The sequence below is a fragment of the Mustela lutreola genome, chromosome 6, assembly GCF_030435805.1.
Source record: "Mustela lutreola isolate mMusLut2 chromosome 6, mMusLut2.pri, whole genome shotgun sequence".
NCBI lineage: Eukaryota > Metazoa > Chordata > Mammalia > Carnivora > Mustelidae > Mustela > Mustela lutreola.
In genome coordinates this window covers 54672616-54689164 of record NC_081295.1, presented here as the reverse complement: position 1 = coordinate 54689164, position 16549 = coordinate 54672616, and the positions used below count along the sequence as shown (strand labels likewise).

Below are 16549 nucleotides of genomic sequence, written 5' to 3'. Positions count from 1 at the left end.
GGAGTATTCTGTTACCATTATGAACTGGGCAGGAATGTTCTCCTTCCTGACCCCTCCTCGCTCCCCGTCTGTAGTCAGTCTCTACTCTGCTCCTCCCGACTGCCGCGGGAGGCAGTGTAAACTGCATCCAAAATACCTGCAACTGTAAAACCGAAATTGTGTGTCTCCTGCGTCCTCTTCTCTTCACAGTAAAAACCAGCATTTGAGTGTTGGGAGCTATTAGGTCCTTAAGGAAAACAATTTACCAGCTAGACCATCCATTCAGGGTCCCAACAGCAGCAGTGTCGTAAACACCTTGGCGGCTATGTGACCTGAGTGCAGAGCAGTTACTGAGGTGGAGGGTGAGGTGACAGCCACATGTCTGTCATACTTGTTTCCTCCCTGTCCTAACAGGGAGGCACTCAGTAGGGAATTTCAGGAAGCTTCCGTGTCTCAAAAAGGCGGCTTATGTGGAATGGGGCCCGGGGCATCCCGCTTTACCATGGGTGGCTCTGGCTTCCTGTTGTGGCCCCCAGAGTCCCAATAGAGCAAGATCAGTAGTAAAGGATCCCCTGTACTTCTGTCAATCACATGAAGACCATCATGAAAAATGCCCAGAGGTGATAGTTTTTAGCTGTCACTGGAATCCTTCCAAGTAGCCCTTATGTTAAAATACTGAGCACCGACTGAACTAAAGCTTCTTAAACTGCAGCTTGCAATTCATTAGTGGATTGGAGTAGTAGTTTTTTTTTTTATTTGATAGAGAGAGATCACAAGTAGGCAGAGAGGCAGACAGAGAGAGAGGGGAAAGCAGGCTCCCCTGCTGAGCAGAGAGCCCGATGTGGGGCTCGATCCCAGGACCCTGAGATCATGACCTGAGCTGAAGGCAGAGGCTTAAACCACTGAGCCACCCAGGCGCCCCCATTAGTGGATTGGAAAAATCATTTTAAATGGTCATGAAAAGCAGTTTTGTAAAACAGAATAGAAGAGAAAATACCAGGGTGTGTTCCAAAGGTAAGACTGGTATTGTTAGACTTGTAATCTTTTTACAGTGTGGATGTGTCTCTGTGCACATGCGTGTATACTGGCTGAATGTAGAATGTGTTTCTTACTCTCGGTCAGAATTTAAACAAATAGTTTGAGAGCCATCATGGGCCCTAAAACCAAGACAAGAGTGTGGGGGGAGGGACAGCGATCAGGCAGAGTACAGACTTTAAGGAGACACTCACGCCCAGGTACTCGCCTGCACCTGCCTGGCCCTGACAGCAGCCACCTCCCACCTCCACCGGTGCCCCGGGCACTTTGCTCACCTCACCCTAATCCCAGTTCTGATGAGCATTTTGGGGACCTCAAACTTTGATCCATGAACTCTGCCAAAGTGTCTTATCAATTTGGGGAGATAGTGGTTCTCCCAAAACTCTGGTGTTACAGCAGCCTCAGTTAAGATGGGACTGAAAACCCACCTGGGAAGAGGGCAGAGTAGGTGGATCCTAAGCTCACCTTATCCCATAGACACAACCAGGTAACAGCCTCATCAGTGCATCCAACCCAGAAAACACCCCAAAGATGGGCAAGACAGACTTTCCAGTTCACTGTTGAGAGAAGGACAAAGCAAAAAGATAGGAGGGGTGGAGACATGGCCAGGAACTAAATCCTAGTGAGACTAACCACAAATAGGAGGGATACCCCATGCACTGGAGAACTGAGAACAGACGCCACACTAGGCACACTAGACAAGGGGGACCAGCAATGGAAGAGATGGCTTTGAAAACCAGTGGGTTTCAGGTTTGTGGGTTTTTAACAACCAGCTGGGCTGAACTGCAGGTACTTTAAAAATCAGTGGCTCAGCTTCAAGAGAGCTGAGGGGGATAGGAAAAAGTCCTTGCCCTTAAAGAGCTAGCATAACAAACAAGCCCGCCAAGATATGGCACAGAAGCAGCAGTTTGAAAAGCACAGGGTATGTGTGCAGGAGATTTATTTACTAAGAATGGGTGCTGGAGAGACTGGGCTCTTTAGGAGACTTCTCCAAGAACAAAAAAGCAGGCAGGTACCATTGCCTCCATCCCCACCTGGACCACCTGTAGGAAACAGGGTGAACACTCTCTAGCTACCTTGCTAGCACCACACACACAGCCCCTGTGTTCTCCTGTGGACTTGCCCCATCCAGACCATCTCAGTTGGCAGGACTCCTTCCAAAGTGGATCTCACCAGGACCTAACCTAGAAGCAGCCCTGGCAGGGACTTTTGCTTTTCCAAAGTGACTCCCGCCCCGCAGAGAGGGGAAGATAACCACACTCCTCCAGTACACTTAGCCCCAGCAGCCAAACCTTCTAACCAGCAGTGCAGGGTGAGTGCCCTATGGATAGGTGCATCTGTAGTGCTGGCAGCCATCTGGCCAGACTGCCAGCCCTGTCCACCAATAGAAGCTTCTCAGGACAACAACTAGAGAACCCCCTACAGCTGAGTGTGACAGCAGCCCTTGCAAATAGGCAGAGGGCAGGCATCTGGTCTGACTGCCAACACCACCCAAGTGAAAGCCCATGACCACCTCAAACTGACTCTTAGTATAGGGACCAAACACAGCCCACAGCAGCCGACTGGACTGAAGGCAAACTGTTGAGGCTCAGCCGCAACAGTAGGGTTTAGGCAGTCCGCACAGAAGACCCCTTGAAGCTCCTGGCTGAGGTGAACAGGTGACCACAGAACCTCTTCTTTGTAAGGCTACATAAAGAGACATAACTGACTACCCTAATAAGCAGAAACAAATGCAGAGTTAAACAAAATAAGGAGACCGAAGAATATGTCCCCAATGAAAGAATAGGACATAAATACAGACAAAGAGCTAAATGAAAGAGATAGGTAATATGCCCAATGAAGAATTCAAAATAATGGTCATAAAAATACTCACTGGGTTTGAGAAGAGTGGAGTATCTCAGACCTTCAACAAAGATAGAAAATAGGAAAAGGAACCAATCAGAGATTAACTCAATAACTCAATAACTGCAATTATGTGCAATTATAATACACTAGAAGGAATCAGTAGTAGAATAGAGGAGGCAGAGAATGGATCAGTGAGCTGGAAGACGGGACTGGAAAGCAACTAGGCTGAAACATCAAAAAAAAAGGAAAGAAAGAAAGAAAAAGAAAAAGAATGAGAATAGGTTAAGGACACTCAGCGACATAATCAAGCATAATAACTTCACATTATAGGGATCCCAGGAGAAGAGAGAGAAAAGGGTGCAGAAAACTGATTTTAAGAAATGATAGCTGAAAACTTCCCTCGTCTGGGGAAGGAAACAGACATCCAGATCCAGGAGGCAAAGAGAGCCCCCAATAAAAGCAGTCCAAGGAAGTCCACACCAAGACACGTAATAACTGGCAAAAAGTAGTGACAAAGAGACTTTTTAAAGCAGCAAGAGAGAAGAGTTAACATATAAGGAAAGCCCCATAAGGCTATATCAGCTGATTATTCAGCAGAACCATTGCAGGGGCTGGAAGGGAATGGCATGATATATTCAAAGTGCTGACAGGAAAACAACAACAACAACAACAACAACAAAACCAAAAATACCTTACCCAGCAAGGCTGTTATTCAGAGTATACAAACAGAAGTTCAAAGAGTTCATCATCACTAACCCAGCCTTACAAGAAATGCTAAAGGGAATTATTTGAGTGAAAAGGAAACACCATAATCAGGGGTAAGAAAATGATGAAAGGAAAACATTTCAGAGGTGAATACAAAAAGTAACAGATCATAGTAGTACGTAAAAGTAGTAGATCAATCACTTATAACACCAGTACTGAGATTAAAGCACAAAAGCAGTAAAATCAATTGTATCTATAAAAAATCAGTCAAGTGATTCACAAAATAAGATGTAAAATATGACATTATACACATAAAACATGGGGTTGAGGGAGTAAAGATTTAGTGCTTTTAGAATGATTTCAAACTTAAGTGACCATCAACTTAATATAGACTGCTATGTGCATGGGGTGTTGTATATCAAACTAATGGTAACCACAAATCAAAAACCTGTAATAGACATGTAAAAATACAGTGGGAAATGAGTCCAAGCATATCACCAGAGAAGGCTATCAAACCACAAGGGAAGAGATTAAGAGAAAAGAGGAACAGGGAAGAACTAAAATAACTGTAAAACAAGTAACAAAATGGCAATAAGTACATACTTAATTATTACTTTGAGTTTTTGGATTTTTTAAAAAAGATTTTATATATTAGAGAGAGAGCACAAGCACAAGTGGGTTAGGGGCAAAGGGAGAAACAGACTCCCACTGCTCAGGGAGCCCGACATGGGGCTCGATCCCCTAACCCTGGGATCATGACCTGAGCTGAAAGCAGACACTTAACTGACTGAGCCACCGAGGCACCCCAGTAATTACTTGAATGTAAATGGACTAAATGCTTCAATAAAAAGGTGGGGTGACTGAATGTATAAAAAAGCAATACCCATCTCTATGCTACCTACAAGAGATTTATTTCAGACCTAGACACATACAGAGTGAAAGTGAAAGGATAGAAAAGCATTTACCATGCAAATGGAAGTAAAAAAGAAGCTGGTATGGCAGTATTTATATTGGAACAAATAGATTTTAAAATGGATAATGTAACAAGAGGCAGAGAAGAATACTACATAATGATAAAGGGAACAATCCAGTAAGAGGATATAACATTTGTAAAACTTTATGCACCCAACATGGGAGTACCTGAATATATAAAACAATATTAACAGACATAAAGGAAGAAATTGGGAGTAATACAATGATAGTAGGGGACTTGAACACCCTACTTACTTGGATGCACAGATCATCCAGACAGAAAATCAACAAGGAAACAGTGGCTTTGAATGACAACAATGGGTCAGATGGACCTAATAGATATATTCAGAACATTCTACCCCAGAACAGAATACACATTCAAGTGCACATGGAACATTCTTCAAAATAGATCACATGTTAGCCCAAGAAACAAGTCTCAGCAAATTCAAAAAGGTTGAGTGATATCAGGCATCTTTTCCAACCACAAAGGTATGAAACTAGAAATCAACCAGAAACTAGAAACTAGAAATCAACTAGAAATCTGGAAAAAGCACAAATACAAGAAGGCTAAATAATGTACTAATAAACAATGAACGGGTCAACCAAAAACTCAAAGAGGAAATAAGCAAATACATGGAGACTAATGAAAATGAAAACACAATGGTCCAAAATCTTTGTGATACAGCAAAAGCTGTTGTAAGAGAGGAGCTTATACAACATAGGCCTACCTCAGGAAACAGGAAAAAAATCTCAAACAACCTAACCTTACACCTAAAGGAGCTACACAAAGAAGAAAGCCCAAAGCCACTAGAGGAAGCAAGGATCAGAGCAGAAATAAATGAAATACAGACTAAAAAACAAATGGAACAGATGGAATCAGGAGCTGGTTCTTTGAAAAGATAAGAAAATTGATAGTATCTTTAGCTAGACTCATCAAAACCAGAAATGAAAGCAAAAGAACTGACACACAGAAAAACAAAGGCTATTATGAAAAATTACATGCCAACAAATTGGTCAACCTAGAAGAAATGGGTAAGTTCCTACCTTCCAAAATTGAATCAGGAAGAAAGAGAAAATTTGAACAGATCACTTACAAGCAATGAAACTGGAAGGCAATTTTGCTCAACACTCTACCATCAATAATGCCACTAGCAAGGACATTGAATCAGTAATTTAAAAAAACAACAACAACTCTCAACAAGGGGTGCCTGGGTGGCTCAGTAGGTTAAGCGTCTGACACTTGATATCCACTCAGGTCATGATCTCAACAGTTTTGAGATCCAGTCCCACATGGGGCTCCATGCTCAGCATGGAGCCTACTTAACATTCTCTTTTTCCCCTCCCTCCCTGACTTGCACATGTATAGGTGCTCTGTCTCTTTAAAAAAAAAAAAAAATTTAAAAAGCCAAACTCTCAACCAGAAAAACCAGAACCAGATGGTTTCACAGGTGAATTCTGTGAGACATTTAAAAAAGAATAGGGGGTACCTGGGTGGCCCAGTTGGTTAGGCATCCAGCTCTAGATTTCAGCTCAAGTGATAATCCTCAGGGTTGAGGGACTGAGCCCAAGTCCAGGTCCATGCTCAGAGGGGAGTCTGCTGCTCTCCCTCTGCCTCTCCCCCTACTCATGCTCTCTTTCTCTCTAAAATAAATATATTTTTAAAAAACAGTAAAAATAGAATTATCATATTATGATCCAGTAATTTCACCACTGGGTATTGACCCAAAGAAAATGAAAACACTAATTTGAAAAGATATATGCCCTCTTTAGCTTATTGCAGGATTATTTACAGTAGCCAAGATATGGAAACAACCCATGTCCACTGATAGATGGATAAAGATGCACTATATATGCTCAGCTACAGAAAAAGAATAAAATCTTGCCATTTGCAGCAACATGAATGGACCTAAAGGGTATAATGCCAAGTGCAATCAGTCAGAGAAAGACAAATACCGTATGATTCCACTCATGTGGATTTAAGAAACAAAATGAACAGAGAGAGACTATTAAATACAGAGAACAAAGGGAAGGTGGTGGGGAATGGGTGAAAGAGATAAAGGGGATGAAGAGTACACTTGGTGAGCACTGAGAAATGTACGGAATCGTTGAATCATTGTATTGTACACCTAAAACTAGCACAACACAGTGTGGAGACTACTCATGAACACTAGAAAGCACTGGGGCACAGTGAACTCCCAGTTCTAGTCAACGTCAAAGTCTTCCTGTAAGTCCCCAAGATTTTTCCTCTCCTGTTAATAACCTTTCCACATCCAAACATTTTCAGGAATTTCATTCCCCAAACTGTTTTTGGATTGGTAAGGATTTCACAGATAACACTGGAAGGCAGACTGAATGCTTTTTCAAAAGAATCAAGGAGTACCTGCTGAGGAATGACAGAAGCTGGCAAACTGTACTTGACCTACAGGGTGAACCCAAGGATCTTTGCAGGACAAGTAGATGTGGAAGTGCAATCTATACACTCAGCTTCTATTAATAGCCAAAGTGAAGGAAAGCTATTTTAACTAATTTTTACACTTTACGTTTAGCAGGATATGCTTCATAAAGAAGTAATTTCTCTTTTCCATTTTACCTGTGATGACTAAAAAAAATGGGACTGCGGTCAGTATTCTTAGGAGTAACAATGGCCTGACATTCTCCATGTAACTAATGAAATAATTATGTATAGCACTTAGCATGTTGCTAACACAGGCAGACGGGGTCTTGGGCCTCACATCATCACACATAAGGGAGGACTGAGGCCATCTGACCATGCATCTGCTTTGCCAAGTACAGAATACTTCATGTGTTGATTTGTGTCTGATTTAAAAGGATGGGGCCATTTATAAGTCTGGTTGAGGTGGCTCTTGTTTTTATCCATCTTGGTGTCTGGAGTTATGCCTGACATCATACATTTAGTATTATCAGTTTGGAATTTGAGTTTGGTAGAAAACGGGAATCCTGGAAGGAATCGGATTTTCTCTGCTGATAATGGCCAATCCATTAGTAATGTCACGGTGCCCTGGCCTTTTCTCCTTGTTCCTTCTCCCTCAGTTGTACAGCACACAGAGGCTTTATGAGAGAAGGTCTTTCATTTACCTAAAAGTATCCATATCCAGGTTCCCAGAGTGGGCACCATCTCTACTCCTGCCTAATCCAGTCCATCTACCACCCAATGTCTCCTCACTGCTGTTTTATTGAAAGGCTGAGATTGCTTAATGGGGAGATGTCAAAATTTCTAAATTAAAATATTTCATTAGAAATGTTTACTGAAGTAATAGGCCAGGAAGAAAGCCTTTCTTTCAGAGATTACAGTATGCCTTTTCTTAGTATCTTCCAAACCTGATATGAGTTTAAAATCTTTGTCTTTTTCTATTGGCCTGGAATAGTAGGATCATCTGGGATATTCTCAGGCATTTCAACCCATCGTCAAAGCACACATCAACCATGGGATTAACCGAAATAGAGCAAAGGACAGTTAATTATGGAGTGTCTGTGTTAAAAGCACTGATGAAAACTAAGCATTTGGCACAGGGCCTGACCACACAAAGTAAATTCTCTGTAAAGCTTATCAAGCAATACTAGCAGTAGACTTCAACTTAACCACCATCAAATCAGTAGATGATGTCTGGTGAATCAGTTCAATTATCAGCCTGATAACTGATCTTAATCAGGGCTGTTGCTCCCCTGGAAATGAGAACCATATTAGTATTTTACAGATTATGTCAGGCAAAATACTTAGTGAAGCTTGTTTACTGACTTATACCAAGATGGGCTGACTTGTTTCTAGGATGCACTGACTTCACACACACCAACAAGCCAGAGTAAGAGGGGAGAGCTTAGAGAAAGGTGTACTTTGAGAGTTCTGTGGTCACCAGTAAACGTTAGGGTGACACTGGTAGAATCCAATCCACTGGCCCTTCGCAGCCTGACCTCAGGAAATTGGCCTCCCTGAAAGAAATCCCGTCTTACGCTTTCTAAACTGTGTACAGATGATCAAACTCTATTATTTCTAGGCTTAATGTCTAGATTTATTTTACTGCCTGACATAGCCTATTCCTTTTCCTCATGACAAATAATTTCAGTCTCTACGGGTCCATTAATTAGTCTGAGAATTCTTTCTAAAAATAAAGATGGGGCCATAATAACCTTCTGTCACCCAACGTCCTAAATGGTGATTTTTCTGTCCTTAGTATCATTCAGCAATGGGACACAGGAGTTGGAGATATCAATTACGTCAGCATGTCTTTACACATTAGTCTGACTGATTTGTGTTTTTGTGTTTTTGGTTTTTTTTTTAATGACTAAGATATTTCCTTGTCTCACAGGCAAGAGTCGGAAGACTGGCCTTCTCTCTGTCAAGTCGTCAACGGAGTCCAGCTTAAAGTCGTTCAACAGGAATCAGCTGGGCCACTACCCAACGCTGCCTTTAACAAAGTCGGCCGATGCACTGAAGCAGGGGGAGGAGGGCAGGCTGGGCAGCGGCCTTTCCCCTCGCGCTTCCAAGTGCTGTGACCAGCCATGTGGGGCTGGTCCGAACAAAAACCGAAGAAGCCTCCCTGTTTCCATCTGTCGGAGCTGCGAGACCCTGGAGGGCCCTCAGGCTGTGGAAGCTTGGCCTCGATCCCACTCCCTGGATGACCTTCAAGGAGAGCCTGCTGCTGAGAAGGATGTGCCTGGCAAGGTGACAGACCCCTGCCCTCAGACTGTACCACAAGTGCCACAAAAGACAACCCCCTTCATCGCAAAGGTTCAAAGCCCCAAACGAGACCCTGCTGTTGACAATGCACTGCTACTGACCCAAAGCAAGAGATGTTCTGAACCTCAGAAGCCAGCGACTAGGAAACTGGAAGGCTCCACAGCACCCTCTCCCCGTGGCGCATCCCCTCCTCCGTGTCTGCCCAAAACCTACGATGCCCAACATCCCGGAGTCAAACCCAGTTTAACAAGGATGCCTCTTGAGGGTCACAGGAAAGGACTCGAGTTTGAAGGAACGTATCACCCCCCGGGCACCAAAGAAGGCCTAGCTGCTGAGCAGAGGGGCCCCGAGACAAGAGCACAGGCCAAGCATCCCGCCCAGCCTCCGCCTGTTCCTGCCAAGAAGAGCCGAGAGCGCCTGGCCAACGGACTCCACCCGAGCCCCCCTGGCCCCAATGCCCCAAGCCTGCCTGCAAAAAAGGGCAGCCCCAGTGACTGTCACTCACCTCAGGCTTCCAGGCCTCCCTCAGGACAGGAGCCTGGCAGCCCCCTGAGCGCAAGACCACCGCCCTGGCTCTCCGAGCTCCCAGAGAGCACAAGCCTCCAGGAGCACGGCGTGAAGCTGGGCCCAGCTCTGACCAGGAAGATCTCCTGTGCTCGGGGAGTCGATCTGGAAATGCTCACGGAAAACAAGTTACGAGCTGAAGGCATCGATCTCACTGAGGAGCCATACTCTGATAAGGTACTGAAGGCCATAAGGGCCTCTGCTTCTTTAAGTCAGGCAGCCTGGTGAGAAGAGCTGCACAGCTGCCCCACAGAGCTGGCCTAGTGGTGAGGGCACCCCCACCGACACTTTGCCGAGGGTGGGGGGGGCGGGGGGCGGGGGGCGGTGGCAGGGGAGGCAGGTGCTGGCATGGATGGGAGCCACGTCCAGATGAAACACAGTCAGTCTTGGACTTTTCCTTTCTTTTCCTTTTCTCTCTTCTTTTGCTTATTTTTAATTTTGGCAGCTGTATTTTGCAGGGAGAGCTGGTTCCAGAAACGGCTGGCTTACTGGACAGACTTGTAGTTTCCAATGTTTACGAACCTGTATGTTTATAAATGTTAACAAATCCCCATTTCATTTCCTATTTGTAAAATGGGATTAATAATAAGCCGCACAGCTACCTTCTGCAGGTATTATTAGGAACAAGTAAATGTGAACACACTCTGAAAATTGCAGAACCCTTTTCAGACATAATTATATTGTATAGTTATCTGTATGAGTGATGGGGGAATGATTATGAGATCTCTCCCTGTACCAGAAACACCGCGGAAACTCGTATCATGAAAACTCACTGCTTATTTGAAAAAAGAGAGAGAGAGAGAGAGTAGATCTACCAATACCAAAAGGATTCTGAAGACAAATGATAATAGATGTAGCTGTGCATTACTCCTAAGAATGCATATTCTTTGATAATGCATTCCTGGGAGTCCTGGTTATAAAACTCTTTTGACCACAAATCCCTTAAAGTACCATCCTCCACCCCTTGCTCCTCCTCCTTGATCTTTAGTGAACCAACCCCTCTGAATGGAGGGTAGTGAGAGCTGTTCTCTACAGTAAGCACTGGCCGACGGCCTGACAGGGTAAGAGAGATGCAGCGCCAACAGCAGATGCTCTATGTAGGTCTCCCCTGCAGACTGGGAGATGGTCTGCAGTACCACTTCCACTTTACTTACATTTCCAAACATTTTCCTAGAATTCATCAGTACCAGAAAGATCAAAATGTAAACCCATTCTCTCTAAAACATCCACCCTGACTACAAATACATTCATTTAAAATGAAAACTGTTGGTGCTACTTTCCAGTAGCTACCGGTGTCTTCCCCTACCTCGTGTTTGCTGTTGTTGAAGAAGAGATTCCCTGCAGCCCTTGATGCCGTGTTTCTGTTCCCTTCTGCAGCATGGCCGCTGTGGGATCCCTGAAGCCCTGGTGCAGAGATACGCCGAGGACTTAGATCAGCCCGAGAGGGATGTCGCCACCCACATGGACCAGATTCGCGTGAAGCTTCTGCGGAAGCAGCACCGCATGGCGGTGAGCAGCTGGCGCCTGTGGTGCCCCCAGCTCAGCTTTTGAAGCCTATTTAGTCAGAGTGCTGAATGAAGAGCATGCTGGCAACTTTAAGTAGCCCTGGGAGCACAGCCACTACCAAAAGGAGACACCTGGAGGGAAAGGAATATATATTCAGCCTGCAAAGTTTTCGAAATTCAGTTTGGGAAAGAAGGAAAAATGAAAATGTTCTATAATCCTAGCAGTATGAAAAAGGTCTTAAAAATCTGTCTAGTCATCTTTTCTGCACATACAATAGTAAATGAACAGGTCTGAAACCCATTTTCAGTGATCAGATCATGAATCTGTTCCTGAACATGCTTTTATGAGTATGTCAAAATGCTCTAGTAAATGTGCCCTCTTTTAACCAATCCTACCTATATTGTTGAAACACTTAAATTTTCCCCCAACTTATTTCAAAAAATTTAGTAAAGAATGCCCTTGTTAATATATAATCTTTGTATAGACTCCCAAGGTTAATTTCTGAGTATATAATTAGTGCTTTAAGGGGGTTTGCTTCCACAAGCATATACAAGGTCCCAAGGACTTGCACACTTGATAGTACACTACCTTCCTGAAAGAGAAGCACCTGGTCTTCTCAGAAGTAGTGTAAACGTCCATTTCCCTCCTCTAGCCAACACTTGGTATCACTGTATTTTAATTTCTTTATAACTACATGGATGAAATATTTAGTTTTCCAGTTAATGTAGATTCAAAGTACAGTGGAAAATCTGTTTTATAAAAACTCTGCCCATGGACTGTCTTGTCTGCCGCACACTGCGGAGGCCTGCCTCTTGAATTACCTAGGGATTTCCTTGAAGGAGACAAAATAACAGGGTATAGAAATGCTTACAGTTTGGAGACTTGGACACATAATTAGGTTTAGAGCTAATTTCAAGTACTTTCAAGAACCTGAAAAACTTCCTTTAAGATATGTCTCCCCTTTGAGAAGCTGAGAAAGAATTCTTGAGGCTACTCTTGGTCTCGGACATCTCATGGCACGAGCGCTTTCCAGTAGTCTGGCAGTGTACTATTTGAGTCATGCTTCTTTTAGTTATAGAAGGAGCCCTCTGGCGGCCTATGTCAAGTCTTTATAAAATTGCTTTCTTTCTTTATCCAGATCCCAAGTGGTGGACTCACAGAAATCTGTAGAAAGCCCCTCTCTCCCGGATGCATTTCATCTGTGTCAGATTGGCTGGTTTCCATCGGTCTACCCATGTACACCAGCGCCCTCACCGAAGCCGGGTTCAGCACACTGGGCCAAGTGCCTTCTCTGTCCCACATTTGCCTTCAGGAGGCCGGCATCACAGAGGAGAGACACATAAGCAAGCTCATGTCTGCAGCCAGACTCTTCAAACTGCCACCAGGCCCCGAGGCCATGTAGCCAGGCCCATAACGGAGCTCCCTGGACCAGAGCCACCCTTTCACTGTGCTTATGCTAATGCAATTCCTCCTCCTCGGGACAGGCAGACCAGATCCAGAAGAAAGGCCTAGTGTATGGCCACACAGAGCATGAAACCTTGGCACAGGACTGATGACCCTCTCTCCTCCAGAAAAGCCCCCTCGAGGAAACTGGTGTGGTTCTCTTTGACCCCCAAAGAAAAGACAAGCACTTATTTTTATTTTCAGAACACAAAGGACCAGGAAGCCAACTTGCCACACATGCTGTGCCTCCAGTCTGTCTTGGTGTGCTGGGAAGGCTGGGAGCAGAGGGAGGGGCAGCCTGTTTTGTGTCTGAGAACGCCCTTGCCCTTCTGCCTGTCGCCCTGCAGGATACCTGAGGGCCAGACAGGCTTTAGCTAGGCCAAAGTAACAGACTCGGGAGTTCACTGTACACTATTGACCATGCCTGTTTGTTCAAAAGTAAGAAAATCTGGCTGCACTAGGGAAAAAAAAAAATCCTGTTCTCCTTTAAGTAAACAAGAGACATTTTAATAATTGCTTTCTAGCAATCAGCTTTTATTTGCCTTAATATAAGCTTTGAAGCAGTTATCCTAGTGTTCACTACCCTGTAACCATAGTTTCCAATCTTCAGCTTAGACTGCCATCTAACATATGTGAGATGTTTTCAGCAAAAAACAAAAATGGGCTTTTCTAATTGCCTCAACTCTAACATGGCTTATTTTGTAGGGGTGTTTATCAGGCACAAAGTTCCTGTTGGCTTTCAGTTTTTACACTAACTACAAATCCAGTAAAAAGCTATCTGAAATTCAGAGATGGGGTGTGTACATGAGTGTGTGTGCACATGTGGGTGAGCGTGTGTGTGTGTGTGTGTGTGTGTGTGTGTGTGTATAGCAACTACCTTCACTTTAATCAGTTTAGTTTTGTTTACCACGTTGGTCATTGTGCTGCAGTATTGACTTGGACTCCTGACCACGCCCATCCCCAAATCAGCTAACAGATCAGCTTTGTAAAGTCATTGGAAGGTTGACTATTTCAGAAAGATGTTTTTAAAAAGGGAAGCAGTTTGTAAGCTATTTAAAAAAAATTTTTCTTTCATAACTCAGATACCATTTTCCTTCCTTATTGAGAATATTCTTTTAATTCGGATAAAAGTTCACTTTGGAGCCAGATAAACCACGTTAACTACGTATTAGGTATTTGCATATTTTCAATTGTTTTCCAACTGATTGTAGCATTTTCCATCCTTTTTTAGTGTGGTGTCTGATTTTTCTAGCACACAGAAATTCAGGCAACTAAATTAAGGTTTCTGTTGCTTACTAAATGAATTTCCTTTACATTCTTAATCATGAGAACTATTTTAAGCACTGAATGTGATCATTTACAATAGAAACACTTTGAACACAAAGCCTTGATCAAAAGCTCTTAAACATTTCATCTGCTCATTAAAACGATTTCCCTCAGGGGGGTTAAAAGTGATTTCATTTACAAAGCCGTCTTCAGCATTTGCTCTCTGTACTTGGATCCATGTTTCTGAGGAAAAGGAGATGTTCTCAGGTGATAAATTTTTTCATGCTTTGGTACACATTTAAAAAATATAGGTCTCTTCGATAATAATCACCTTCTAGAAGATGCCATGTGAAGAAGTTGTGGAAATGCAGACTAAAAAGCTCAAGCTGCCCATTTTCTACTGAAATCTTAAGAACAGCCCGTATTACCACCTTGGGTTGTGCGCACAGCCCCCGCGGAACGGAACTGGGTTGCAGGCTACCTGTGACCATGCCGGAGATGCGTCTCTCTTGCTGGGACGGACGTGGGTGTGAGGACATGCGCTCCTCCCCCAGCTGCCCAGTGCCTTGGCCGGACATTCTGTGATCCTACTCATCATTTAAGCTGACTGCACCCAAGTCCCGAAGTTGACCACAAAGGAGGAGAAATCTGTGAAATTTCCCAGCTAGTTCATTTGCAGTGTAAGATTTTCATGTCAGTAAAAGTGGCACCAGAAAATAGAGGAGTTTTTTGAGAATGCCAAACCATATTTTTGTCACTCTTCTTTGGAAGTCATTGCCTTTGCATAGAAAAATCAAATTCAGGGACCATGAATGATTTTCAGTGGGAAGATCTTCCTAATAGGGGGTCTGATAAGGTTTTTACTTTATTGTGCTTTAAAAAATTTTTAAAGAACCTTTTTTTTTAATTGTTAGTGTTTGTTTGGACTTCGCTTTAAACATTTAATTTGATCCTAGAAAATCCTGAATGTGTGTGTGTGACTTTTAATGAAGGTGGTTTAGGGGCCACCTGTCAGAAGACAGGTGTGAGGCATCAGCAATATCTTGTTTTAATCAGTTGCACTTGGTACAGAATGTTGAGGAAGGGTGAAAAGTGTAATCTTTGGAAAGCACAAAAGAAACCTAGAAAGGCAGTTTGGCTCAGGTAGCTACACATCCGTTGTGTGTAATTTTTAAAGCTGTCTAGAAGAAATTCAGCCAACCCCAACCACTATTTACATTCCCAGATAACCAAGAAGCAGATAGATTTTCATGGCCTTCCGTAGCAGCCCTATTCTCTGTCCTGATCCCTTGTGTGGGTGAATTTGGAAGTTACTAGTCTATGGCAAACCAGTTCCTGACATAGCAAAATTTGCTTTCATAACTGCAGCAAAAGAAATCAGTTCAAGTCAATGCTGCATGTATGTACTGTATTATTTTCACAAAATATAATAGTCTGAGTCCGAGTTATCTTGATTTTAAATTGATAGAGAAAACAAACTGTCAAGCAAGTTATATAACAACTAACAACATTGCACTTTCTGTATATGAAATCAATATTTAAATAACTTATTTTTCTCCATTGCTGTTCTTAAACATTGTAAGTAGCTGTAATATACCAGTCCCAATATGTCCTTGCGATTGCTTCAGCCCAGGAAAGCTGTGTATTGTTTTAAAAATTGTAAAAATTGTGACGATTCATTTAGCAAAGAGAAAGGTGGACAGAAGGGTTTTCCTATGTATCAAAACTTGTCTATAATTATGTCATCTATGTACCTAGAAAAAAAATAAATTTCTTCAGTTGACTATGCCTCTCTTGTTGTTCCTTGGTATTTCAAAGATGGAGTAGAAGTGAAATTTACAAAGTATATACAAACATTTGTAGAACTTTACTTCTGCGTCATCAACAAAACTCGCTAACACACATTCCTTCTCTTTGCCAGCTTATTGCTTTTCCCAAATATTGCATAATCAAAGCCTATAACCACATCTTCTGAGATCAGAAGGAATTTAGGAAGTCATCTGTACTCTTAAGTCCATCAACTTTCAAGTGAAGAACCTAGTCCATGTAGGTGGTTGACTTGCCCAGTATTACAGTTAAATGGTAACAAAACCTAAGCCTTTCATTGAAAGAAAAAAAATTTAGGTTGGGATATTATAGAAATTGACTTGACAAAAATCATTTTTTAATACTGGTGTATCAAAATTGATATAAAAACTTTTTAAATTAGGAGCTGTGTAATAAAAATTTTGAGTGGGTAACACCCATACTTGAGAGTGAAAAAAGAAAAAAATCATCCTCTCCCTTCCTCCCAGCCACCTGTTTCTGTCTTTGCAGATCAAGAGCATAACCAGTGTTTGCAGTTCTTTTCAGAACTGCTCCACATATTTACAAATATAACTCTATATTTTTCCCATAGAGGAATGACATATTCTTCATACTTCCTCACCTTGATTTTATATTCAATGTATCTTGGAGATCTTTTCATATCACAACTCCTCCATTCTCTTAAAGGTTGTATAACATTCTGTTATGCCAATAATTTAATCACTCTTCAGT

The 16549-nt window shown here is 42.7% G+C and overlaps 1 protein-coding gene across 8 annotated transcripts in view; it reads left to right on the top strand.

The window, feature by feature from the left end:
* SASH1 (SAM and SH3 domain containing 1) overlaps window positions 1-15799 on the top strand; it is a 309529-nt gene extending 293730 nt beyond the window's left edge. For all 8 annotated transcript variants that reach the window (XM_059177298.1, XM_059177296.1, XM_059177300.1 and 5 more), the window contains 3 exons: window positions 8862-9973; window positions 11174-11305; window positions 12441-15799. In XM_059177298.1, the coding sequence (XP_059033281.1) occupies window positions 8862-9973; window positions 11174-11305; window positions 12441-12704 (1508 nt within the window). In that variant the 3' untranslated portion in view covers window positions 12705-15799. The remainder of the gene's footprint in view (window positions 1-8861; window positions 9974-11173; window positions 11306-12440) is intronic.
* The last annotated feature ends 750 nt before the right edge of the window (window positions 15800-16549 follow it).